This window comes from Sorex fumeus, unplaced genomic scaffold (genome assembly GCF_029834395.1).
Source record: "Sorex fumeus unplaced genomic scaffold, SorFum_2.1 ptg000041l, whole genome shotgun sequence".
Classification (NCBI taxonomy): Eukaryota; Metazoa; Chordata; class Mammalia; order Eulipotyphla; family Soricidae; genus Sorex; species Sorex fumeus.
In genome coordinates, this window is record NW_026606098.1 from 1,013,615 (window position 1) to 1,040,000 (window position 26,386).

The window sequence follows — 26,386 nt, forward strand, 5'->3', positions numbered from 1 at the left end:
TGCGTGCACGCGCAAGGGGGGCACATGGAGGTGCTCAGGAACTACTCCTGGCTTAGGGATCATGCCTGGCAGTGCTCAGGGCATCCTGTGGTGCTGGAACTCAAGTTCCCTGCAGTGGTCTCTCCAGCCTCTATTGTCCATTTATACTTGATTATGAGTTTGTTTCCGAAAAAAGACCATGGGGAGCTGGAGCGATAGTACAGCGGGGAGTGCACTTGCCTTGCAAGTAGCCGAGCCAGCCCGCATTCAATCCTCAGTACCATATATGATCTCCAGAGCCCCACTAAAAGCCAGCCCTGAGCACAGAACCAGGAGTCAGCCCTGAGCACAGAGCCAGGAGTCATCCCTGAGCACAGAGCCAGGAGTCATCCCTGAGCTCAGAGCCAGGAATCAGCCCTGAGCTCAGAGCCAAGAGTCAGCCCTGAGCACAGAGCCAGGAGTCAGCCCTGAGCATAGAGTCAGGAATCAGTCCTGAGCATAGAGCCAGGAGTCAGCCCTAAACACAGAGCCAGGAGTCATCCCCGAACACAGAGCCAGGAGTCATCCCTGAGCACAGAGTCAGGAATCAGTTCTGAGCACAGAGCCAGGAGTGAGCCCTGAACACAGAGCCAGGAGTCAGCCCTGAACACAGAGCCAGGAGTCAGCCCTGAGCACAGAGCCAGGAGTCAGCCCTGAGCACAGAGCCAGGAGTCAGCCCTGAGCACAGAGCCAGGTGTCATCCCTGAGCACAGAGCCAGGAGTCAGCCCTGAGCACAGAGCCAGGAGTCAGCCCAGAGCACAACCCGGTGTGGCCCCCAAACAGACAGCAAAAGAAAGAACACAGCTGCACTTCTGCCAAGCAAGGGACAGGGCGTGTACTGTCTAGGCCGGGCAGTCGAAGATCCCAGCAAGTCTGAGAAAACGCGCGCGGGGCCCCCGGGCAGGGAGGCACCGTGTGGTGTCCTGATGCACTGACCCCTGTTTGTAGGTCATCCACTGCAGCGGCTACCTGAAGATCAGGCAGTACGTGCTGGACATGTCCCTGTACGACTCCTGCTACCAGATTGTGGGGCTGGTGGCCGTGGGCCAGTCGCTGCCACCCAGCGCCATCACGGAGATCAAGCTGCACAGTAACATGTTCATGTTCAGGGCCAGCCTGGACCTGAAGCTCATCTTCCTGGACTCCAGGTGAGCTGGACTGGGGGTCCCTGCGGGCTCCTCCTGGAAGCCAGAGGCTGCCCAGAGCTTCACTGAGGGCTCGGGGGGTGGGGAAGGGCGGACACCCTGGAAACCAGGGCAGCTTGGAAGGCCCAGACATGTACATGCAGCCCTGTGCTAGCTGTGCAGCTGAGCAGGAGCTGGTTACCCCTCGGAAGGTCACCGCAGCGTCACCTCCTCTGCAGGGTGTCTGGATCCTGAGACCCTGTGGGGGTATGGCCGAGTGGGTGGAATGGGACTGAGAACCAGGCTGGGCAGAGGCAGCTCAGGGCCCACTCCTGGCTCTGCGCTCAGGGATGGCTCCTGGCAGGCTTGGGAGTCTGCAGGGGATGCCGGGGACCACCCCCAGGCCAGCCAGGTGCATGGCAAGCATCCTACCTGCCATGCTCTCACTCCCACCCTTGTATTGGGGTTTTTGTTCACTCTGAAATGATCATAATTTGAACCTTATTATAAAAATGGGTGGTTTTTGTTTTATTGGATCACTGTGAGATACAGTTACAAAGCTTTCATGTTTGGATTTCAGTCATACAACGATCGAACACCCATTCCTCCACCAGTGCACATTCTCCACCACCAATGTCCCCAGTATTCCCCCCCATCCCAACCTTCCCCCTGCCTCCATGACAGACAATTTCCCCCATACTCTCTCTGCTTTGGGGCATTATGATTTGCAATATAGATACTAAGAGGCTATCATGTTTGGTCCTTTATCTACTTTCAGCACACATCTCCCATCCCGAGCTATCCCTCCAACCATCACTGACTTAGTGATCCCTTCTCTATCCCAGCTGCCTTCTCCCCCAGCTCATGAGGCAGGCTTCCAACTTTGGGGCAATATTCCTGGCCCTTGTGTCTACTATCCTTGGGTGTCAGTCTCATATTATGTTATTTTATATTCCACAAACGAGTGCAGTAAAATGGATGTTTTTAACTTATTTATTTCACTGTCACTGTTCATCGATTTCACTCAGTAACATTGTGAGACTTGTTACTGTGTTTGGCATATCGAATACGTCACGGGCAGCTTGCCAGGCTTTGCTGTGCGGGCGAGATACTCTAGGTAGCTTGCCGGGCTCTCCGAGCAGGGCGGAGGATTATTGTTTTTAAACTTAGGGGACACACCCAGTGGTACTCAGCGCTTACTCCAGGCTCTGTGCTAGGGGATCACTCCCGATAGGGCTCAGGGGACCATATGGAGTGCTGAGGATTGAACCCAGGTTGACCACATGCAAGGCAAAAGAGCCTCCCTGCTGTGCTGTCTCGGCAACCCCAGGAAAAAAAATTTTTCACTTTATTGTGGCAAATGGCACATAACATAAAATCAATCATTTTATGTTACCTTTTATATTGCCCTTTTATTGGAGAAAAACAAACTTACCCGATAACTGGGAGGAGAGACCCAAATGACTTGAGTTAGGAGGGAATGAGCAGAATCACCGTGGTCACCACCCCTAGCCTCGGAAAAGGGCAAACCTTGCTTTGGGGGTCGGGAAGCAGCCCCCGTGAGAAAGGAGGGGAAGGTGAGCAAGGGGCTTGACTCCCGAAGGGAAGCCTCGGGGTGTGGTCGGAACTCGGTCCTTCCCGAATCAGGCTCCCCTCGGAGCACGCTTTGGATTACCCCCCCCCCCCCACACACACACACACATACCCCATGCAGGCTCATTCCTGAAGGAAGTTGGGGAGCAGATAGGCTTCTCCCCATGTTTCCTTGAGGGGTCCTAGAGTACCCACAAACACACAGCCTGAGACCTGCTGGGGGTTGGGGGGCCTTCTCAGGGGAGAAACTTGAGGTCTTCTCCAGAGTTCAGCCTCCCACTACTTTGAAAGACCGGGAATGCCTGCAGTCTGGCTCAGATGCCATTTTTGGTTTGGGGGCACACAGCAGTGTTCAGGGATACTCTTGGCTTTCCACTCAGGAATCACTCTGGTGGGCTCCGGGGACCCTATGCCAGGGATGGAATCAGGGTTGGCCTCTAGCAAGGCAAGCGCCCTCCCCGCTGTACTACTATTGCTCTGGCCCCGAGGCAGATTGCTTTGAGGGGAGCCCTGGAGGTGGGCTGTGTGCACCCCAAATTTCCCCTGCTTTAGGGGGAGGGCCATAGCCCCCCATCCCCTGAAGTGAGTGGACCAGAAAGGCAGCTGTCCTTGGCTTCCGGTCAGCCTGTAAGACCCTACTGGAAGCTTAGAGCAAAGACGGATTCTGAATGCCAGTCCCAGTAGCCCATGGGGTCCCCCGAGCACTGCAGAAGTCATCCCTGGGCATGACTGGGTGTGGCTCACTCCCACCCCGCAGGAAAGAAGGTTCAGGTGGGGGATCCTGACACCCACCGGCCCTGGTGCAGCATGAGGGACTAGGAGAGGCTGGGGGCCAGTCTCTATGCCCAAGCTCCGGGTGAAGGGTGGTCCTGGCGCCAGGCTGGGGGGTGCCTGGCGAAAGGTAGGGGGTGGCCCCACTGACCCAAGACACGACTGAACTCAGCTTGCCCCCCAAATCCTGTTCACCGGGGTTTTGTGGTTATTTCTCTTTGAACCCATAGCTGGTGCTTTAGCTAAGGATGGGTGAGCCCGGCAAAGCTTGGGGTTTGGCACGGCCCTCTGACGGGTCTTCAGACACTGGAGGTCTGGAAAGACCCCCGGCGCCCTGCCAGAGCTGCCCCTTTCATTCTCCAGGCCAGCCTGCCGTGCGCCCGGGGAAACGGGCCCCATGTGTTTCTGATTCATTGACACGCCCGAGGCGCTTTCATCCTGCAGGCTGAGGTGCCTGGTTTTCTTCTGGGGGAAGCCAGACATCTGGAGTTCCCTGCCAGGGGAAATCAGACTCAAGCAGGACCTGGAGGTCTGGGAGGGCCTCAGACATGTCCCACGGGCCCCAGAGGGCTCTGCGCTGCACCCTCCCACCCACCTGGACCCCATCCCTTCCCACCCGCAGGCACACCCTGGAAATGAGCCCAACAGGACCCACCTACTGCAAGGACTGGGAGCTCCCCAGACCCGCCTTCCCCTCTGTGCTGGGCACCCGCCGGCTCCAGCCTGGGAGACAAGACGCCCAGTCATAAACAGTCAGAATGGCAGGCTGGGTCTTGGATGCTGAGAAGCACTTTTCCTTACAGAACAAAAATAAGGGCTTAGAAGACCCAGTTGGGCTGGAGTGATAGCACAGCGGGGAGGGCTTGCACGCAGCTGACCTGGGTTCGATTCCCAGCATCCCATATGGTCCCCTGAACACCGCCAGGAGTAATTCCTGAGTGCAGAGCCAGGAGTAACCCTGAGCATCGCTGGGTGTAACCTAAAAAGCTAAAAAAAAAAAAAAAAAAAAAAAAGGAAAAGGAAGAAGAAGAAGACCTAGGGAACCAGGAGGGAGACTAACTTCTGGGCCATGGGGACCTGCTTCTGTTCCCATAGTGAGCTGGCCACGGAGCCTCATCTCCCCCATAGCATAGCGGGAGAGCATGTGTCTTGCAAGGTGGCCAGTCCAGGTTCAGTCCCAGCATCCCATATGGCCCCCCGAGCCCCACCAGGAGTCGGCCCCAAGCACAACAGCATATGGCCTCAACAAAACCCCCAATTTTATTGAGTCTCCATCAGAATATGTCGGGGTGTTTCTTGGGATGTTTAAAACAATCTTCCGCTGAGAGGGTGGTTAGACATCTGTGGGGATGCCCTAATTCCCACCCTTAGAAAATCCCCGTCTGTAGCATCATCCTCAGACCAGCTATGCCAATTCCTAGCATGAGGGGGGGGGGGGGCAAGCAGAGACACAGAGGTTCGGGCAGACGGGGTTCGGGCCATGGAGACACGCCAGTGCTCCTCAGGAGACGGACAGAAAGATGCCATTTACAGAAAAGAGAAAGCAGGGAACCACGGGATGAACTCTAAAATGGGGGTGGGGGATGGAGGGGGGATGGGAGCATGGGAAGCAAGTGGACCTCACGGGCCATCACCATCTTCCCTTGCTTCCACACACGGGCAGCACCGGAAGGCAGAAATCCACAGAGACAGGAAGGAGAGAGCCAGGGTTCCCAGGGGGCAGGGCATAGGGACGCTCTGTCCAACAGGGATGATTTCAGTTTAGGATGTTGAGAAAGTTCTGGAAGTGGAGGAGGTGTTTGTCACATAGCATGGTGAAAGTATCAGTCCCGATAAAGGGCCAATTTACAGGATGCATCTTTGCCACAGTAACAAAGATGAACCCACGGCTATCTTCTCCCCCTTCCCCTCCCGCCAGCCCACCAAGAGTCCATAAAGTGGGGTCTCTTCCCTTGGGTAGTAGGGGGCGGCTTTCTTCTAATATTAGAACCCAAGACCAGTCTTTTGCACCCTCGGATGGCTTCCCCTTGACAAAGGACACATTTTCAGCCCTCCCAACCATTTAGTCCTTGCCCGGTGGTTTCTGAAGAACATTCCAGCATTCCTGCAGCGGAACAGGGCTACATCCTGCCCGGGGCTGCAGTTCAAAGACTTTCTCCTTGTAAAAAAGGTCATTCTCCCTTTCCAAAATCAACACTTCCCCCCTCCCAGCCTTTTAGCACTTGATTAGTTAGCAAAACTAATATTAGTTTAAAGGCAAGGCTGGAGCACACGCTGCTCACCCGGCCTCTGGGCCCCCTCCCCCCTTAGGGTGACCGAGCTCACTGGGTACGAGCCACAGGACCTGATCGAGAAGACCCTCTACCACCACGTGCACGGCTGTGATGTATTCCATTTGCGCTACGCACACCACCTGCGTGAGTACCCCCCCATCGCCCCCCTCCCACCCCCACCACAGGCCACACACGCGCCCTGGAGGAGGGAACTCAGTATGGAGGGTCCCAGAGCACCCCACTCTAGTTCTGAGCAATATTCGTGCCTCAGGGCTGGAGCAATAGTACAGCGGGTAGGATGTTTGCCTTGCATGAGGCCAACCCGGGTTCTATTCCCAGCATCCCATATGGTTCCCCGAGCACTGCCAGGAGCAATTCCTGAGTGCAGAGCCAGGAGAAACCCCTATGCATCGCCAGGTGTGACCCCCCAAAAAAGCAAAAAATAAAATAAAATACTTGTGCTTCATGCACATGCACACAGGTGCATGCCCCCGGTTAAGTTGCCCAGCTCACCCTTTCAGCAGGCACCTGGGGCCAGGGGGCGAGGGCCCTGGGCACGGCCTCTCGGTCAGTGCTGTTTCTCCAGGCTGTCTGGACACCTTTTCTGCAAGCAGAGGGAAGAGCAGGGGAGGAGCCCAGGCTCCCCACAGCCTTCCTAGTTCCTGTGGTTTAAGCCGGCTCCCCACCCAGTGTGTGAGCGTGAGATTTCTCGTGGAGGACGCTGAGGTTCAGAGGGGTTAAGCCCCTCGTCCGTGGTCACACAGCCAGCAGGCAGCAGAACAGGGTGTCCAACCCAGCTGGCGTCCAGCCTCCGACCACTGGCCTGCTGCCTAGGTGGGCTGTTCCCAGAACGGGAGGACGTGGAAAGAGTGAAGTAACGGGGCTGGATTGGCCGACGGGGGCCGTCTGCGGAACATCTGGATCGGGGTGCGGTGCCTGTCACGGCAACGACGACAGGAATGGCCGCTCCTAGGATCCAGACCTCGGACGGGGATGGCGCGGAATACCTCATCCTCCCAGGCACGGCTGGGAATGGTGTGCAGATGTGGGGAGGAGCCGCTTCGGCTGCGGGGGGGTGGGGGGTGGACTCGAGCCCATCCCTATTTCTGCTCGGCTGGGTGTGTAGACTCGGGTGCAGGAGGACAAGTCACTGCATCGCTGGAGGAGGCAGTCTGTGCAGCATGTCGCTTTGGTGACTGTTCCATCTGTCTGGACGCTCAGTGTCGGTCAAGACCTTGAGGCAGGACACAGTTGCCTCATGGGCACATGAGGACGCGGTGACTTAATAGCTGTGTCCCTCCTCTGTGTCTGACAACCAGATCCTGGTATCAGAAAAACACCTTGTCGTTCTGGGGTCTGAGCTTGGCAGCGAAGCCTCTGGCTGGGGCATGGCTGGGCATGTAGGTCAGCATGGCTAATGGGGATTCTAGGCCTTCCTGTGCCCACCAGGTAATTACAGGAGACTTGAATGGGCAGGAGAGGGCGAGTGCGTGCTCTCATTCAAGAGGGTGCCTGCTGTCCCATGGAACAGTCTAAAACATTGTGGAACGTTCTAGAACATTCTTGAACATTCTAGAAGCAGCTGTATACCTCCCAGAACTGGGGTGCTGAGTCCAGGGAAGGATGCTCAGGGTGAAAGCCCAGCACAGTACTGTTCTGAGGCCGGAACACACTGGGGGCTCCTGTATCACACAGAGCTTGTGACTGAGACTATGCATCTGGCAAATGAGGGAGAGAGAAAGGAATTAAGGAGTTTAAAGTTTCCCCTCCTCTCTCACACCACTTGGTAGTCTTTCTCGGGGACATCTGCGGAGCGGTAAGAGCTGGCACCATGGTGGTCAGGGAGGGTCAGTGTCCCTGACATGGACAGGAGGGTTCTCGGGGTCACAGGACCGCCCTGTGCTGTCACCAAGGGAGGCGGAGCCCATCCAAGGTGCCGTCTACTCCCCAAGCCTCCAACAGATGGAACGGGCTTCTCTGTCTCACCAGGCGTGTCCAGACACACAGAGACCCCAGAGTGCTCTGAAGAGGAAGGTGCACATGTGCAGGCTCCCCAGGGACACCCCACAAGGGCAGGGGACAGAAGCCCCCAGCGTGCTCTCCTGTGGAGAGCCCGGCTTCCTTTCCCACCATCTCCTATTCCCATCTGTATCCCACCTCTTCTTCCAATCCCCGTATCCTCACCCCTACTTCCATCTCTCACCCCATCCCTGCCTTCCATTTTTCATTCTCCCCACTCATTCCAACACCCCCTTGTACCTGCGGCCACCCCTCTCTCCCCAGCATCCAGATGGTGAATGACCGTGACCAAGTTCACATGGGAAGAAAAAGAGATGTGTGACCCCAGAGAGATGGATGCTGAAAAAGAAATAAGATAGTAAAAGGGGATGGGGCTGGGGGCTGGAGCAATAGCACAGTGGGTAGGGTGTTTGCCTTGCATGTGGCCGATCCGGGTTTGATTCCCAGCACTCCATATGGTCCTCCAAGCACCACCAGGAGTGATTCCTGAGTGCAGAGCCAGGAGTAACCCCTGAGCATTGGCTGGGTGACCCAAAAAGCAAAAAAAGGGGTGGGGTGGGGCTGGAGCGATAGCATAGCGGGTAGGGCGTTTGCCTTGCATGCAGCCAAACTGGGTTCCCAGAATCCCATATGGTCCCCCAGCACCACCAGGAGTAATTCCTGAGTGCAGAGTCTGGAGTAACCCCTGAGCATCGCCAGGTGTGACCCAAAAAGAAAAATTTTTAAAAAAGAAAAAAAGATCATAATTAGGTATAATTAGGGCCAAGAACAGCCAGAGTTTGACAGGGAAGGCACCAGCCTTGCATGCAGCCGACCTGGATTCCATCCCCGGCACCCCCAAAGAGGCCCCCAAAGCCCGCCCGATGTGATTCCTGAGTGCATGAGCCAGGAGTAACCCCTGAGCTCCGCCTGAGTAAGGAATCTAGCTCCTTCTGGAGAGAGGGGCAGCGGGGGGCCAGGCTCCATGGTCTGGGTGAGGGGTCGGGGTGGGGGCCACTGGTTTGCAGTGCAGCCTGGGCTGCCCTCCGGAGCGCTCCACACACATCACACCCGTGCTGGGGCTCCCCAGAACCTTCTATGAGGAACAACACAACAGCGGACCTCGCTGGTCCTCCCTGCCCACTACTTGTGGGGGCTGAGTGAAGACCCCAGAGCCCTGCTGAGCAGGACCTGCAGGCAGGAACAAGGAGCTCATGGCCTCCTGGGAATGGGCTCAGCCAACACACTCGCTCACTTTTTTTTTTTTTATGGACTTGGGTGACACCCAGTGGTGCTCAGGGCTGACTCCTGGCTCTGCTCTCAGGGATCACTCCTTGCGGGGCTCAGGGGACCATATGGGATGCTGGGAATTGAACCCGGATTGGCCATGTGCAAGGCAAAACACCCTACCCACTGTGCTATCGCTCCAGCCCCCTGGGGGATCCTCCTCCTCTCATCTTTGTTGTCACTGTGATTGGGAGGGCCGGTGGCAGTCCTGCCCGGCTACAGTGCTCACCTCACCCACAGGTCCCCTGCTTTAGCCGTGCTATTCTCATACACGCTCACCGGGGACCACACTCTGGCTGTGGCATGAGCTGCCCAGCTGTGGCCAGTCATGGTTTGCTGGTGGTTCCAGGAAACACAGACCACGGAACCGCTGGGCTCGTGTCCAGACAGGGGGATGGTGCCAGGGATCAAACTCAGGACCTAATGCTCACAAGGCCAGTGCTCAGAGCCACAGACCAATCCCTGCCTCCGCTGCCACTGTCGGTCTGGGATGCCTTTGGGAGAATCTTAGGCGTTACGGAAGCCCCGCGAGATAGAACATTGGCGTTGTCCGTTGACTGGGGGAGAAGCCAGGGGTCTCTCTCCCACACCCCCACAAGGGGGTTCATCCGATAGGATGTTCAGCATTCCCCACTCCGCCCAGTCCTGCAGCTCTTTGTCAGGGGGAGCCCAAGGCCTGGAAAGTAGAGCCCGGAAGCCACACTGAGTGCTCAGCACATCCCTGTGGCCTGGTGGTGTTGACTGGTGGGAGTTTGGGGGGAGGACCCGTCAGCGTACAGCAGATGCCCACCCACAAGAATCAGCAGCCCCTTGGGGCTGGAGTGATAGCACAGTGGGTAGGGCATTTGCCTTGCACACGGCCGACCCGGGTTCGATTCCCAGCATCCCATATGATCCCCTGAGCACCGCCAGGAGTAATTCCTGAGTGCAAAACCAGGAGTAACCCCTAAGCATCGCTGGGTGTGACCCCCCCCCCAAAAAAAGAATTAGCAGCCCCGAAGCTGAAGCGATAGTACAGCGGGAAGGGCAATTGCCTTGCACGTGGCTGACCTGTGTTGGATTCCCAGCATTCCATAGGGTCCCCCAGCACTGCCAGGAATAATTCCTGAGTGCAGAGCCAGGAGTAACCCCTGAGCATCGCCGGGTGTGACCCAAAAAGCCCCCCAAAAAAAAGAAAAAGAAAAATTAGCAGCACCTCACTTGCCTGCATTCTCCCCTCCTTGGTTTTTCAGGGGTGGGGGGCTTTGGCAGGAGGCTACCCCATCAGTGCTCTGGGCACCATGGGATGCTAGGTTCGGATCCTCGGGCTCCTGCGTGATGTGTCCCCCCTCCTGCTCTGCTTTCTGAGCCATCCAGCCACCACTGGATACCCCATTCTGCAGCTCTCTCTAGGGGTTGCCACACACACCTTACACTCAGACACCCCCCCCCAGAGTACCTCTTACAATTGTCCTGATGCCAACTACGCTCCAGCTCCAAATTCTCACCCTCATCCCTCCTGGGCATCTCCTGGGTGCCACATGCCTCTTAGGGCCCTGGGCAATCCACCACATCCCTCACCGCCCCGAGCCTGGCTCCCGGCCCCGGTGGGATTCTCAGAAAACCCAGCAGTTCCAGAAAAAGATTCTCAGAAGGCATCTCTCCCGGACAGGAATTTCCAGCCTGCGGCCAGCGGGTTTCATATGCAACAGAATCACACGAGACTCTGGTTTGAAGCTCCCCGGGTAGGGGTCAGGCAGTGGAGGATGGGGATCACAGGCCTCTCCCCCATCAGCAGAGCCTTCCTCAGTGCTAGTGGGAACTCACCTGGGCTCGTCTGAGACTGCTAATGAGTAGCGACAGTCAGCCAGGCAGCCGGGACAGAGCCCAGAATGTTATGTCTAAGCTGCTCGAGTTTCAGCGTGGCGGGCTCTGAGCGCTGGCCGGGGTCAGCGCTGGCCAGGGGTCAGTGCTCGGGGAGAAGGCCTCATCCCAACCCATCAGCGGAGGGTGGCAGTGAGCAGAATTCAGGTCACATCTGCTGTGGAGATCCTTAGAGGGAGCATTTGGGGGTAAAATGACCTCCCCGAGGACCCCGCTTATGCAGATTACAAACAATCTTGGGACTGTTGGCAAAAAATGGAAGGTGGAATGATAGAGGGAAAGAAAAGGAAGACGTTCTGCTTTGGGGGGTTTGTTTGTTTGGTTGGTTTTCTTGGTATTGGGGCCACACCTGGCAATGCTTAGGGGTTATTCCTGGCTCTGCACTCAGGAATTACTCCTGGCAGTGCTCAGGGAACCATATGGGATGCCAGGGATCAAACTCCGGTCGGCCGCATGCAGGGCAGACGCCTTCCCCGCTGTGCTATCGCTTCAGCCCCAGAAAATGAAGAGGTTTACAGTCAGATTCCTGGGCAGGCTTGATGAGGCTGCCAGAATTTCAAAATCCCACAGTGAAAAAGAATTTTTCTTTCTTGTGTGGGTTTGGGCCATACTCAGCAGTGCTCAGGGCTTACTCCTGCCTCTGTGCTCAGGGATTACTCCTGTCAGGGCTTGAGGGACCCTGTGCAGTGCCAGGGATCAAACCCAGGTCGGCAATGTGTTGGGCAAACGTCCTTCCCACTATGCTGTCGCTCTGGCCTGGAACAAGCATTTTAAAAAAATTTTTATTAGTGAAACACCATGAGGTACAGTTGTAGACTTACAAATTTTTGTGCTTGGGTTTCAGTTATACAATGATTGGGTACCCATGCCTCCACCAGTGCCCATTTTCCACCACCACTGATCCCATTATCCCTCCTACCCCCCAATTCCCCCATTCCACTCTGCCTCTGTGGCAGGGCACTCCCTTTTATTCTCTCTCTCCTTTTGGGTGTTGTGGTTTGCAAAAGAGGCATTGAGTGGCAATCATGTTCAGTCCATAGTCTGCTTTCAGCATGCATCTCCCATCCTGGGAGGATCCTCCCAACACCCTTTGTTTGGTGCTCCCTTCTCTATCTGAGCTGCCTTTTCCCCTAGCATGTATGGCTGGCCTCCAAGCCATGGAGTGAGCCTCCTGGTACTTATCTCCGCTATTCTTGGGTGTCAGTCTCCTATTTTGTTACTTTATGTTCGCCAGATGAATGCAATCTTTCTATGTCTGTCCCTCTCTTTCTGACTCACTTTGCTTAGCATGATACTTTTCATGTAGTACCACTTGCATGTAAATTTCATGACTTCATCTTTTCTAACAGCTACATAGTACTCCATTGTGTAAATGTACCAAAGTTTCTTTAACCAGTCATCTGTTCTCGGGCACTCAGGCTTTTTCCAGATTCTGGCTATTGTAAACAGTGCTGCAATGAACAAACAGGTTCAGATGTCATTTCGACTATACTTTTTTGCCTCTCTGGGATATATTCCCAGGAGTGGTATTGCTGGGTCAAATGGGAGCTCAATTCTAAGTTTTTAAGAATCGACCATACTGGGCATTCCCACCAACAATGAAAGAGAATCCTTTTCTCCCCGCATGCTCACCAGCACTGGTTGTTCTTGTTCTTTCGATGTGTGCCAGACTCTGTGGTGTGAGATGATATCTCATTGTTGTTTTGATCTGCATCTCCCTGATGATTAATGATGTAGAGCATTTTCTCGTGTGCCTTTTTTGCCATTCGGATTTCTTCTTTGAGAAAGTTTCTGTTCATTTCGTCGCCACATTTTTTGATGGGGTTGAATGTTTTCTTCTTGTGGAGTTCAACCAATACTTTGTATATCTTTGATATCAACCCCTTGTCGGATGTGTATTGGGCAAATATCCTTTCCCATTCTGTAAACAGTTTTTGTATTTTGGTCAGTTTCTTGTGAGGTGCAGAAGCTTCTTAGTTTAAGGTAGTCCCATTTGTCTATCTCTGTTTTCACTTGCTTGTCCAGTGGCGTGACATCTTTGAAGATACCATTAGCTTCAATGTCATGGAGGGTTTTGCCAACTTTGTCTTCAATGTACCTTATGGATTCCGGTCTGATGTTGAGGTCTTTAATCCATTTTGATCTTACTTTTGTACATGGTGTTTGGCAGATATCTGAGCCCATTTTTTTGCATGTAGCCATCCAGTTTTGCCAGCACAGTTTTGTTAAAGAGGCTTTCTTTGCTCCACTTCACATTTCTTGCTCCCTTGTCAAAGATTAGATGATCATATGTTTGGGCGGAGATGTCAGTATATTCAACCCTGTTCCATTGGTCTGCAGCTCTGCCTTAGAACAAGTATTTCTGACGGGGTTGGGAGAAGGGCTCCCACAAACCCGCGGATGTCGTGTAGCCTGCATTGATCACAACTAGCCCTTGGGGGCCAGCAGTCAATGGATTGAGTCTCCTTCCCCATAGGTAGCCCAGCGAATTTTCTGGAAACTGCTGCCCCCCCCCATCCTCCAGGGTGGCCACTCTGGGTGATGGGGATCAGAACCCCCGGATGACTCACCTCCTACAGTGGTAGAACGAGTCGGGGAAAAGATACAATTTTGTTTTTGGCTTTGAGGGGTGCTGAGTGAGGGGACGTGTGGGACCAGGTGCCGGGCAGGCTGACATGTGGAAGGTGCATGTTGGACCGCTGGAGCTGGCCCCTGGCCCCAGGAACTCTGGGTGGGGTTTGGGGGGCCACACCCACTGGTGCTCAGGGATCACTCCTGGTGGGACTCGGGAACCCTATGGGGTGCCGGGGATCGAACCGGGGACAGCTGCGTGCCAGGCCAGTGCCCTCCCCGCTGACTATGGTCCCGGCCCGCTCTAGATCCGTGAAGGGGTCTGGGGTGCAGGCAGAGCAGGCATAGGGCTGGAGGGCGTGGGTGGGGCTGGTCCCACTCACCACCCGTGTCCTCTGTGTCCGCAGTGCTGGTGAAGGGCCAGGTGACCACCAAGTACTACCGGTTGCTGTCCAAGCTGGGCGGCTGGGTGTGGGTGCAGAGCTGCGCCACCGTCGTGCACAACAGCCGCTCGTCCCGGCCGCACTGCATCGTGAGTGTCAATTATGTGCTCACGTAAGTCAGCAGATTTGTTTCTCTCGCCGCCCTGCCCACCTCTCCCTGCTCCCCACGCACCCCTCCTCCCCGTCCACTACATACCTCCTCTCCCTCCTCCCAAGCCAATCCCTCCTTCCTGCCCATTATATACCTCCTCAACCGCCTCCCTGCCTATTACACACCTCCTCTCCCTCCCCCCTGCCCATTACACATCTCCTCTCCCTCCTCCCCACTCACCCCCTCCTCCCTGCCTACTACACACCTCCTCTCCATCCTCCCCATTCATCCCCTCCTCCCTGCCCATTACACACCTCCTCTCCCTCCTCCACACTCACCCCCTCCTCCCTGCCCATTACACACCTCCTCTCCCTCCTCCCCACACACCCTTCCTCCCTGCCCATTACACATCCCCTCCTCCCCACCCATTTATACACCTCCTCTCCCTCCTCCCAAGCCAATCCCTCCTCCCTGCTCATTACACACCTCCTCTCCCTCCCCCCTGCCCATTACACACCTCCTCTCCCTCCTTCCTACCCATTACACACCTCCTCTCCCTCCTCTCTACCCATTACACACCTCCTCTCCCTCCTCCCCACCCACTATACACCTCCTCTCCCTCCTCCCAAGCCAATCCCTCCTCCCTGCTCATTACACACCTCCTCTCCCTCCTCCCTGCCCATTACACACCTCTTCTCCCTCCTCCCTGCCCATTACACACCTCCTCTCCCTCCTCCCCACTCACACCCCCTCCTCCCTGTCCATTACACACCTTCTCTCCCTTCTCCCCACACACCCTTTCTCTCTTCCTATTAAACACCCCCTCCATTCCTCTCCATGCCAATCTCCTACCCACATCCTCCTCTTCCCCCCACATCCCTCTCCTCCCCTCCCCTCCCCTCCCCTCCCCATGGCGACCCTCCCCCTCTATAAATCACCTCTTCCCCTCCTCACCATGCCAATCTCCTACCCATCCCACATGTATCTTCCTCCCCCCACTTCCCTCGCCTCCCCCTCGTCCCCTTCACCAACTCTCGCTCCCTCCTCTTCTCCCCATGCCAACCCCCCTCCCCCTATAAATCCCCTCCTTCCCTTCCACCTGTGCTGGCCCTCCCCCATAGGCACCCTCACCCCAGCCCCAAACCAACCCCCTCCGCCTCTCCCCTCACCCCCACCATTTCTCCCTCCTCCCCTCCCTCATTTGTCTCCTGTTTTGTTTTTATTTAAACAACCTGTGGATGGTCCAGCTGATTTACTCTCTACAGTGGGGGCGGCCTGGATGCTGGGTGGCTGTGGGAATAGGGTGGGTGGCGGGGAGGGCGCCCATCCTGGGTACAGTCTAGGAGCAGAGACAGATGCAGGGTGAGCACAGCTGGGAGAGAGGAGGACATTCCATTCTTGAGGTGTGAGCTGGAGGACCAGAATTCTCACCCAAATCTCAGCCCCCACTCCCGATGCCCTCTCCCCCTGCCCACCCTCCACCTCCTCAGTGGGCAGGGACCCCACTGCTATGCTGTTAAGGCACCTGGCACCCCACTGGGTATGAACTTGATCCCCATCCTGAGGGGCCCGCTTTCCTCCCTGACCCCCAAGCAGGGCTTCATGTACCTGGCCTGACGGCTCAGCGCTGAGGGCCTAGACAGAGGCAGGTGATGGGGACACAGACCACCCTGGATGCTCGTGGGGCCTGGGAGGGACCTCCACCCTCCCCACCTAGGCTGACTGTTGAGGCCACTGGACCCTGGAGGCACTCCTTAGCATTGGAGGTTTTCCCAGCAGTGTACTTGGGACCTCGGGAGACTGGAGAGAACCACGCTGGCCTCCAACTCTTCCCGAGAAGGCCTCAAGTCTGACCACCACAGGCTGCACTCTGGGAGAACTCCAACTCGATTCTACCTTGGGGTGCTCTAACCTCAGGGGTCCTAACCTCGAGGAACTCTAACCTACGAGAGTTCTAACCTTGGAGGCTTCTAACCTCAGGGGCTCTGACCTTGGGGGTTCTAAACCGTGGGGGCTCTGACCTTGGGGTTCTAACCTCAGGGCTCTAACCTCAGGGGACCTAACTTTGGGGTCTCTAACCTTGGAGGTCTCTATCCTTGGGCATTTCTGCCCTGTGCTTCCATGAAGATGGCTTTCTGGGTCACAGCAAATGGCCCTTTAAAATGAACCCCAGGGGCTGGAGCAATAGCACAGCGGGTAGGGGCGTTTGTCTTGCACGTGGCCCGAACCCAGGTTTGATTCTCAGCATCCCATATGGTCCCCCGAGCATGGCCAGGAGTAATTCCTGAGTGCACGAACCAGGAGTAACCCCTGTGCATCGCTGGGTGTGGACCCAAAAAGCAATAAATAAATAAATAAATAAAATGAACCCCTGGGGTCCGGGAGACAGTGAGGGCTTCACCTGGCAAATGCTGGACCCAGGCTGAATTTCTGGCACTACATGATCCCCAAGCACTGCCAGGGTGCCCCAGGTATCCCTCCGCACTGTGGGTTCCGAGCAGCATGACATCCTGGGTCCCCTGCACTGAATCAATTGTCTGATTGGCTGAGAGTCACCAGGGGAGACCCCTGGCCCGTGGAGCATCACTTGGGAGTGGCTGCCCATCCCCTCGCAATGGGCCCCTGAGGTGGAGACACAGTGCAGGTGAGGACACTAGCCTTGGCCACAACCCCGGGTCACCCCCTAGCATTCCTGACGCTGATGCCTCCCCACCCCCCAGCACCACCAGGGCTCACTCCTGAGCACACCAGGAATTGCTCCAGAGCTATGTCCCCCACCCCGCCACCCCCCAGTAAGAAAATAAAATAAACAGTCCCCTGCAGCTGGAGGGGGGGTCCGGGGAGAAGGTGCCACGGACGCGGCTGACCTTGCCTCTCCCTCCCCAGTGACGTGGAGTACAAGGAGCTGCGGCTGTCCCCTGGACCAGGTGTCCCACGGGCCAACCGTGGACACCAGGTCCAGGGACAGCCGCAGACTCCCTTGCTACTCCACGACACTCGGGAGAGGCGAGCGAAAGGTCCAGCACGACGTCCAGATGAGACAACTTCTCCCCGGACCCCCCACAGGTAAGCCTGCAACCTGCAGGCACTGGACTGGCGGGCGCAGGGTCAGGAAAGGGTCCCCTGTGGTGGCAGGTCGGGAAGTCACAACCCTGGGATGTCCTGCAAACAAGCCAGTGCCCAGCCCAGGGACGCGGCTCCGGGCTTCAAGACAGCCCGGTGGGGGCCAGGAGAAAGCAGACCAAGGCACTGCCCCTCAGAACCGCAGCTCACAGGGGGCACCCTGCTTCCGGAGCAGTTTCCCGGGGGGGTCTCTGTTACCATTAGGGTCGCAACCAGTGGTGATATGGGGCCACCAGGGTCCTTCCCAATGGTGCTGGTCCGGCTTGCCTGCTCTCAACCCCTTGAGCCACGTCCCTGATGTTAGTAATTCTGGTTTGGTTTGGGTTTGGGTTTCTCTTCTTTCGGAGGGCATGCAGTGCCAGGAATCAAACTCAGGGTTCCTGCATGCAAAGTACGTATCCAGCCCTCCTCAGACTGACTTCCCCAGGCCCCCACCTCTCTTTTTTTTTTTTAAATAAAAGTCTTCCTATTTTTTCCCCTCTGAAACCCAGTGATGCTCAGGAGTTACTCCTGGCTCCTCTGCACTCAGGGATCATTCCTGATGGTGCTTGGGGGACCACAAGGGGCCGGGGGGGGGGGGAGGCGGGGGCAGGGACCGACCGGGATCAAACCCAGGTTGGCTGCATGCAAGGCAAAACAGTTTGCCCACTGTGACTATCACTCTGGCTTCCTCCCTCCCTCCCTCCCTCCTTCCCTCCATTCCTTCCTTCTCTCCTCTCCCTCTTCATTCCTTCCTATTCCTTCCTCTCTTTCCTTGCCTTCCCTCCCTCCCTCCCTCCCTCCTTCCTTCTTTCCTTCCTTCTTCCTTCCTTCTCTCCTTTTCCTCCACCTTCCTTTTCTTCTTTCCTTCTCTTTCTTTCCTTCTCCCCTTCCCTCTCTCCCTCCCTCCCTATCTCCCTCCCTCCCTTCCTTCCTTCCCTCCCTCCCCCCTCCCTTCCCCCTCCCTCCCTCTTTCCCTCCCTCCTTCCCTTCCTTCTTTCCTTCCCTCCCTCCCTCCCTCCCTCCCTCCTTCCCTCCCTCCCTCCCTTTTCTTCCTTCCCTCCCTCCCTCTCCTCCCTTCCCCCTCCCTCCCTCCCTTCCTTCCTTCCCTCCCTCCCTCCTCCTTTCCTTCCTTCCTTCCTTCCTTCCTTCCTTCCTTCCTTCCTTCCCTCCTTCCTTCCTTCCTTCCTTCCTTCCTTCCTTCCTTCCTTCCTTCCCTCCTTCCCTCCCCACCCCCTCCCCTGCTTCCGGAGCACTCTGCAAGCTCTGAATGCCACCAGTGCCTGCTGTTGTTCCATTTCCTTCCAGCAGGCATGGAGCACCCTGAATGCCCCTGTCCCTGGTGGAGCCCAGCTGGGGTGCAGGGGCGTGTCCCACCCGGGGTTGGGGGAGGGGGTGGGTACTGTGGAGCCTCTGGGGAGGGGAAGGTGGATGCCGGCCCGCCCCTGGAGCCTTAACCTATCTCCCTTGCATGGCCACAGCCATACAGCTCGTTCCAGATGGACAGAATGGAAAGCAGCCAGCTGGGGAACTGGAGAAGCAGCCCCCCGGCGCCCATGTCTGCGCCCCCAGAGCAGCAGCTCCACGCGGATGGCAGTGAGCTGGTGTACGCGCCCTCCTACAGCCTGCCCTTCTCCTACCATTACGGACACTTCCCCCTGGACGCACCCGTCTTCAGCAGCAAGAAGCCCATGCTGCCCGCCAAGTTCGGGCCCCCCGCGGGCACGCCCTGCGAGATGGCACGCTTCTTCCTGAGCACACTGCCAGCCAGCGGCGAGTGCCAGTGGCACTATGCCAACCCCCTCGTGCCCAGTAGCCCGTCTCCAGCTAAAAACCTCTCAGAGCCACCAGTGACCCCTGCTCGGCACGGTCTGGTGCCCAGCTACGAAGGTGGGTGGCGTTTTTTGCGTGGGGGGAGGGCAGGACTGGAGACACCCCCGGCGGCGTGGGGTGACAGACATGGTATGTGGAGGGAGAGCCCTCCCACGTGTGGGCCAGGCGGTGTCCTCTCCTGCTGCCCAGGAGGTCTTGCAGATCTCCCCTGCACGCAATGTGAGAGAGCCCCATGCCAGGGAGAAAAGCTGGGTGCTGGGCCCTGGGCCTGGGGCGGGGGGGGGGGGGGTATGAGTAACCATGCAAATGGCAGAGGAGATTCTATAAACAGCCAGGGCAGGGGATGTAATTCGGGGTGATGGAGCACAGGCCTGGGGTGTCTGTGGCCCCGAGTTGCCTCCCCAGCCCCAGCCGCGATCCTATAAAAAACGATCAGGAAAGCCAGAGGAGCTGGAGGGCACTTGCCTTGTGTGCTGCTGACCCGACTTTGGTCCCCACAGTGACACCTGGAGTGATCCCTGAGCACGGCACCTGAAGTAAGCCCCGAACACCATTAAGTGTGACCCCAAAACTAAAAACAAACCAAATAAGGACTGGAGGCTGGAGCGATAGTACAGCAGGGGGGGGGGCATTTGCCTTGCACGCTGCGGACCAGGGTTTGATTCCTGGCATCCCATATGGTCGCCGGAGCACCGCCAGGAGTAATTCCTGAGTGCAAAGCCAGGAGTAACCCCTGTGCATCGCCGGTGTGACCCCAAAAGCAACAAACAAACAAACAAACAAAACAAATAAGAGGGAATGGAGAGGTGGTTCATGCCTAAAGCGATCCCCCGTCCACCTACATCCGGGGAGCACGCCCTGGAGTGATGTCTGAGTCAGGAGGTAGCATCGGGCACCGCCAAGTGTGGGGACCCTCCCAAAACCCATAGGGGCTGGAAAGACAGCACAGCGGATAAGGTGCTTGTCTTGCACACAACTGACCCCACTTTGATCCTGCACCTCATCTAAGCTAGCCACGTGTCCGTTTTTAGGTTTGGGGAGCCACATGCGGTGGTGTTCAGGGCTTACTCCTCCTTGGGTCTGCGCTCTGGGGTCACTCCCGAGAGGCTCAGGGGACCCTCTGGGGTGCCGGGGATCGAACCCACGTGCCGGGCAAACGCTCTGCGCGCGCGCGCGTTCCTGCTCGTGACCGTTCCCGCCGCCGCCGCGCGCGGACTCTCAAGTGTCCCCTTTTGTCCCCGCAGCGCCCGTGGCCGCCGCGCGCAGGTTCGCCGAGGACGCCGCGCCGCCGCCGCCGCCGCCGCCGCCGCCTTCTTCCAGCTTCCCGAGCTGCGGCCACTACCGCGAGGACGCGGGGCTGGGCCCGGGCAAGGGGGTCCGGCACGTGGCGCGGGATGGGCCGCGGCTGGCGCTGGCCCGCGGGACGCCCGAGTGCTGCGCGCCGCCGCCGCCGCCGCCGCCGCCGCCGCCGCCGCCCCCCGAACCCCCGGGCGCGCCCCCGCCGCAGCTGCCCTTCGTGCTGCTCAACTACCACCGCGTGCTGGCCCGTCGCGGGCCGCTGGGGGGCGCTGCGCCCGCCGCCGCCGCTCACCTGGCGGGCGGCCCCGGCGGCCCAGACGCGGCGGCGGCGAGCGGCGCGCTGCGGACCCGGCCCCCCGGCCCCGCCGCCGCCGCCGCCGCCGCCGCCGCCGCCGCCGCCGCCGCCTCCCCGCCCGGTGCACCCCTGCCGCACTACCTGGGCGCCTCGGTCATCATCACCAACGGGAGGTGACCCGTTTCCCCGTGCCCGGGAAGGGAACCGGGGCTGGCGGATGCTCCTCCTGGGGGGCGACCGGCTGCGTGCCCCCCCACCCATCAGGACCCCCACCTGGACCTCAAAAATTGGTCTGCAGCGGGGGACGGGGTGTGGCGGGCTTGCCTTGTCCCCGGTGCGCGTCTACATCCTTTTCCTGGTGGTGCACAAGCCTCCCCTCACCCCCACCCCCACCCAATCAATCAGGTGGGTGCCACGCATCTTGGGGGAGAGGGTAGCTTGGAGGAGGAGGGGGCTTCCACCCCCCACCCTGCACTTGAACCTCCTTTTACATTCTCAAGTCAAGGCAGAAGGGCAATTATTGTGCAAGCCCTGGGAACAGACAGCGCTGCTGTCTTTAAAAAGTCATTTTTAAAGAGTCTCACTTTTAAAGAGTTGTTTCACTCCAACCTCTGCTTTCAATACCAAAAAAAGCCAAGCAGCTGAGACCAAGGGTGACCCTAAGTTCTTACCTCCTTAACCCCCCACGAACTCTTGGTGAGCCCAAGAAGAGCACCTTCAGAATATATTGAACAGGCATTCAATGCAAAAAAAAAAATTATATATATATAGAGGCAGATATTTTATGGGAATGACATGTGGAGGGCATGACGGGCTGGCAAAAGGATCCACATCGCAGAGACCTGTGGTTCCGGGTCGGTGCTGGCTGCAGGTAGTGCTGACCGAGGTAATTAAACTGCATGTGCAATGTGGAAGACTCGCCGGGCTACGCCTCGTGAAGAAAACGTGCCCAAGGGACGCAGGAAAACGAGACATTCGTATTGTCTGCTTCCTACCCACAAGCTGGAAAATTCCGCACACCATGGGCAGGGCAGGCAACCCTTTAATAAAGAACCAGCACTGTCGGGGAAGACGTCCATTACTTTTGTTTCCTTTATTTTCTTTCCTCTTTTTTTTTTTTTTTTTGCTTCAAGGTTTCTTCCTTGATCCAAATCAGATCCTGACTCTGAAAAGGGTCTTCCTATATGCATGGAAAACTCCATCTTTTCCACCAGCTTCACACTATACACACTCCATCACTATGCTGCTTTTTCAGAAATGGTTTACGTTAGGGAGTACTTTCCACTCTTTCAAGGGGAAAGAGGCTTTTCACCCCTGTTTTGAAACTCCTTGTTCTGGAAGCAGCGAGCACCTCCCGTGGACCGTTGGCATGTGAGAGATGAGGGAAGCCAGCAGGTGCCCGTTGCCTTAGGGAAACGGGGCGGAATCTGCAAATTCACCAGAAACCAGCAGGAACCTAAGTCAGTGTGTCCAGGGGGCTGGGTGAGGGTCGGAGCACCCAACTGGGCGCCACACTCAGCTATACCTCATCAGCAATCAGCAGCCCTTGGTGAGTGCGTGGACACAACACATCTCAGAAACAACCATTATTCCCTGAAGGTGCAGAAGATACCAGCCGATATTTTTCAATAAAGTATTACAAAATGCTCTTGTGTCTACCTGGTTATTAACCATGACCGAGGCGGGCTGTAAATACCATGACGGCTTTGGGAGGAGCCCAGGATCCAAGACCTCTGATTTATTAAAAAAAAAAACTAGAACGGAAACAGGCTTTAACGGTAAGTGCTTGAAAGTGTAAAATATGGGCCAGGGAGAGCCTTGTCTCACCAAGCCCGGCAGTTCACTGCATAGGATAGGAAGGAAGGTTTCAGACCAGCCAGCAGTGCACAGATGAGGAGGGGGGGGCGTCTGCAGAGAAGCTCTCTCCATCCTCAGGGCCCACACACACAAGCGGGAGGTTTGCTTTCCTGACTTCTGTGGACCCTGGCACGAGAGAGGAGGCGTTCTAATGTATACGTTTCTTTTTCACAAAAAAGGAAGAGAGAGAGAGAGAGAGAGAGAGAGAGAGAGAGAGAGAGAGAGAGAGTGTAGTCGGTGCTAACATGTTAATAAAAACACCAGCTCGAATGGGATTGAGCCCAGTTACAGACTGGCCGGCTGGTCCTGCTTCCTGGACTCCTGGGAGAGGAATTCCTTTACGTGCAGAGAAGGACTTTGGAGAAGAGTCATTTTATTCCTACCTTCCCAGAGCAGGGAAGGGTGTGATGACAGGCTGAGGAAATCCGCAGGACCAGGTATTTTCGACTACCCCTTTGGTCCTTTGCAGAGTTCTAGCACCCCTACCCCCCACCCTGTACCTGCATCCCCATGGGCGCTCCAGTTGGGAAGGTGACGGGAATTAAGAGGCAGCTGAACTGGACCGTGGCAGCTGCCCTTGGTCAAATGAACCACATCTGCAAACGCATGCATTCAAGTGAGTTGTAGGCTTTGGGTTATCTAAAATGCATTTCTGCAGCTTCCCTACACTTACATACGATATTCTAAGTCCCAGGGCAGGGCAGGAGAGCTCAGTGGGAGGGATGCAGATATTGAGTGCAGTGGGAGTGGAATGGGTCCCCGCTGTAGGACTTTCCCAAGACAGCCAAGAGTGACCCTCTGAATGTGGCCCAGAAAAAGTGACAAAAAAATGGCGGGGGGGGGCGGAAACGGTTCAGGCAAAAGTTCTGCAGTCTTCCTAAAAGAGGAGCAAATTCTACAAGAACAAAATCTGTTCCTATAGTAAACCCATCACATTAACTTTATATTAAAATGTAAACAACATTAAATTGATTTTTTTTCTCATCTCAGTTAAAAGGCTCTTTTTTGTATTTTTTGGTTTTGCTAATGTTTGTTCTTTGGAATAATAAGATTTTTCTATTGTATGACGCATATACCTTTGTCAAAAATGCATTCCCCCCCCCAAGCTTGTGATTTTTAATACTTTGGAAAACATCCATATTCCTAATTATGTATAACTATTTATTTTGTAAAAATGTTTAAATAAGAATAAAAATACTGTATCCAAAATTCGCTGCCTATTTTTAAACATGAATCTTTATTAAAAAAAAAAAGTGAGTCCAAACTATATAGAAAGTCTGAAAAGTTTATTTTGGTAGACTGCTTTTTATAGGCATTGGTTTAATGACTTTTCAGAGACAATTCTCTGAAAAGCTATAAATGCAAAGGCTCACACTTTCTTTTATTTCAAATATGCATAGTAATTACCCGCGGAAAAGGAATCTCCATTTTCTGCTAAGAGCAAACAGATCCAAGAAACATAAGCCCAGGTCACCCTTTCGTCCTCTGCCAGGGCAGGCGAGGCAGCCTGACCCTAGCCACGTGTGCCCTGTGGATGTTGTGAGTCTGTGTGTTACTTGTGAGGGGGTTGTGTGTGTGTGTGTGTCTGTGTATGCTGAAGGCGGGAACATTTATGTTGTGTGTTTGTGACCTCGATGATGGGTGAGTGTGTGTTGGGGGGAGAGGGCCTCTGTGGGTGTTGCCTGTGTAGTGTGTGTGTGTGTGTACGCGCACGCGTGTGCGTCTGGGCTGCTAGCTCCCACACGGATGCCCCCCATCCTGACCTCCCGAGACGGCTGCCAGGATGCCCCATGCAGGGTGGGCTGTGGCTCCGGGGAACTCTGAGTATTGCTGTGTATGGTTTTAGGGGGCACGGCCGCAAGAGCCCCCCGCCCCGAAACCTGTTAGCAGCCCAGAAGGGAAGCTCAAGGCACGACCTCCGGCCTGAAGGCCAGCTTCGTGGGTCCTGAGAGCATGGGCGCCTGGGGGGTGGGGGGCAGGCCGCCCTGGGGGAGGGTGAGAGCAGGTGCAAGGCTGCTGTGGCTCGGGGAAGCCCCTGGGTGCTGAGGGGGCTGGGGGGAGCACGGAGGGCCCCCGCGGTGGGGGAGAGTGGAGTGGACAGGCCGAGCTCCCCAAGGCAGCCTGATTCAAGTCTCTGATGCTGAGGCAGAACCTGGTTCAGGGATGGTGCATCTCTCACCGCATGGCGAAAGCTGGGGGCCGGGGACTGGGGCCCACTCGGAACCTTCCCTCACCCTGGCGGGGCCGCACCTCATTAGTTTGAATTTACAGAAAGGAAATGACATGAAAACATTCCCCCCACCACCACCACCACCACCCGCCCAAGCCGAGCTGTTTATGTTTTTCATCAGGGCGGCCTGGAAGAGCAGGGCTGGGCCCGCGACAGTGAGGGCATAGCCTGGGGTTTCCTCCTGCAGGGTCGAGACTGCTCTCAATTGAAGGTGCTGCGGGCATCTATTCACAAGTCACTAAAGCCAAAAAAGGAGACCTGGGCATTGGTGGGGGGAGAGGGGGAAATCATTCTGATGCTTTTGTGAAAATGACTTTTGTAGCTCTTCTCGGGTTCTAGTTCTAAAATCCACTAATTGGATATAGGAGCCCTAAAGGACGCAGGTGGGCTCCTTGTTTTCTCTCCTATGCATGTGTCTGGCTAATGATGGATTCTTAGATTGGAAATCACCAGTTTTCTTGTTTGTTTGATTTTGGTTGGAGGAGTCACACCTGAAGATGTTCAGGGGTTACTCCTGGCCAGGCCAGAGTGACAGCTGGGCGGACAGAGTGCTTTCCTTGGATGCGGCCGCCACAAGTTCCATCCCTGGCCCCCCATGTGGTCCCCTGAGCACCACCAGGATTCCTGAGTACAAAGCCAGGAGTAAGCCCTGAACACTGTCAGGTGTGGCCCCAAAATCAAACAAAAAGAACATATTACTCATGGCGGTGCTCAGGGGACTGTATGGGATGCCGGAAATTGAACCTGGGTCAGCAACACACGAGGCAAATGCCATACCTGCTGTACTACCACTCTGGTCCCATGACCAGATTTCTTGGATGTGCTAGGATGGGGAACAGCTGAGCCACGATGGCGCTGATGACCCAGAAAGGGCCTTTAGTCAGAGGTGGGCATACCCATCTTCATTTCCACCCCTCTCGCTTCGGCAGGAAGAGAGAAAAGTGGACCAAAATGGGGCCTTTGCAGGCTGCAAAGTCATGTCTGTGATTCACAAGTTCGAGACGGGCGTGGCAGGAGACAGCCCTGAGCACATCTGGCCCGGCGCGGGTACCAAAAGGCGGCCTCTCTTTCGTTCTTCCGTGACATCAAGAGGGGACCCGGTTCTGAGCATCTTCTGAGCATCTTCCAAGCTTCACACCTCCCCCCGTCCCCCTTCCCATTGTAGTTTTCGCTATCAGTAATAATTTCAACCGGCAAATGAAATACTAGATTTCTGCCAGCCACAAGCAGTTCGGGAAATGCTGGCCCCCACCTGCTCTTTCAAAGCAAGCCTCAAATCGCCTAAAAGGCTCAAACCTCCCTCTCCCTTGCAGGTGGTCTGAGAAGGAGTCTTCGCCTCCAGCTGCGTGAGCCAAACCTTCTGCCCCCTGCCTAGACCGCCGACCCCCGCCCACCTCGCCCCAGCAATGCCTGACCCTGATCCCCTGCTTCAGAAGAGGCAGTAAATCTCAGCCTATGAAAGGCGAGCCCGTAAAGTAATGTCGGAGTCATTAACCCGTTTCCTCTACACGGTCAGTGTCAGCGGCCTGCCAGGAGCATCTCTGCGGCCGCTCAGCGTGCGCCCCAGCCTGAGAAAAGCTGGCCAGCTCGTCCCTCCATTAACCAGAAGGAGAGAGCGAGCGGGGAGGGGGGGCAGGGCTCCCCATCCGTGCTCATGAAAGGCATCCCCCAGCCTCTAACTCCCAGTCTGCCTGACTGGTTTTCGTTTCCCTGAGTCCGAGGGTTACAGTCTGGGAA

The 26,386-nt window shown here is 56.2% G+C and overlaps 1 protein-coding gene across 1 annotated transcript in view; it reads left to right on the forward strand.

Annotated features, from left to right (window-relative positions):
- The window catches only part of SIM2 (SIM bHLH transcription factor 2), a 44,735-nt gene extending 23,996 nt beyond the window's left edge, over positions 1-20,739 (forward strand). The window contains 7 exon segments of the mRNA XM_056119583.1: positions 968-1,167; positions 5,818-5,924; positions 13,907-14,054; positions 16,920-16,950; positions 16,952-17,062; positions 18,587-19,025; positions 20,213-20,739. Coding sequence (XP_055975558.1) covers positions 968-1,167; positions 5,818-5,924; positions 13,907-14,054; positions 16,920-16,950; positions 16,952-17,062; positions 18,587-19,025; positions 20,213-20,739 — 1,563 coding nt within the window.
- The last annotated feature ends 5,647 nt before the right edge of the window (positions 20,740-26,386 follow it).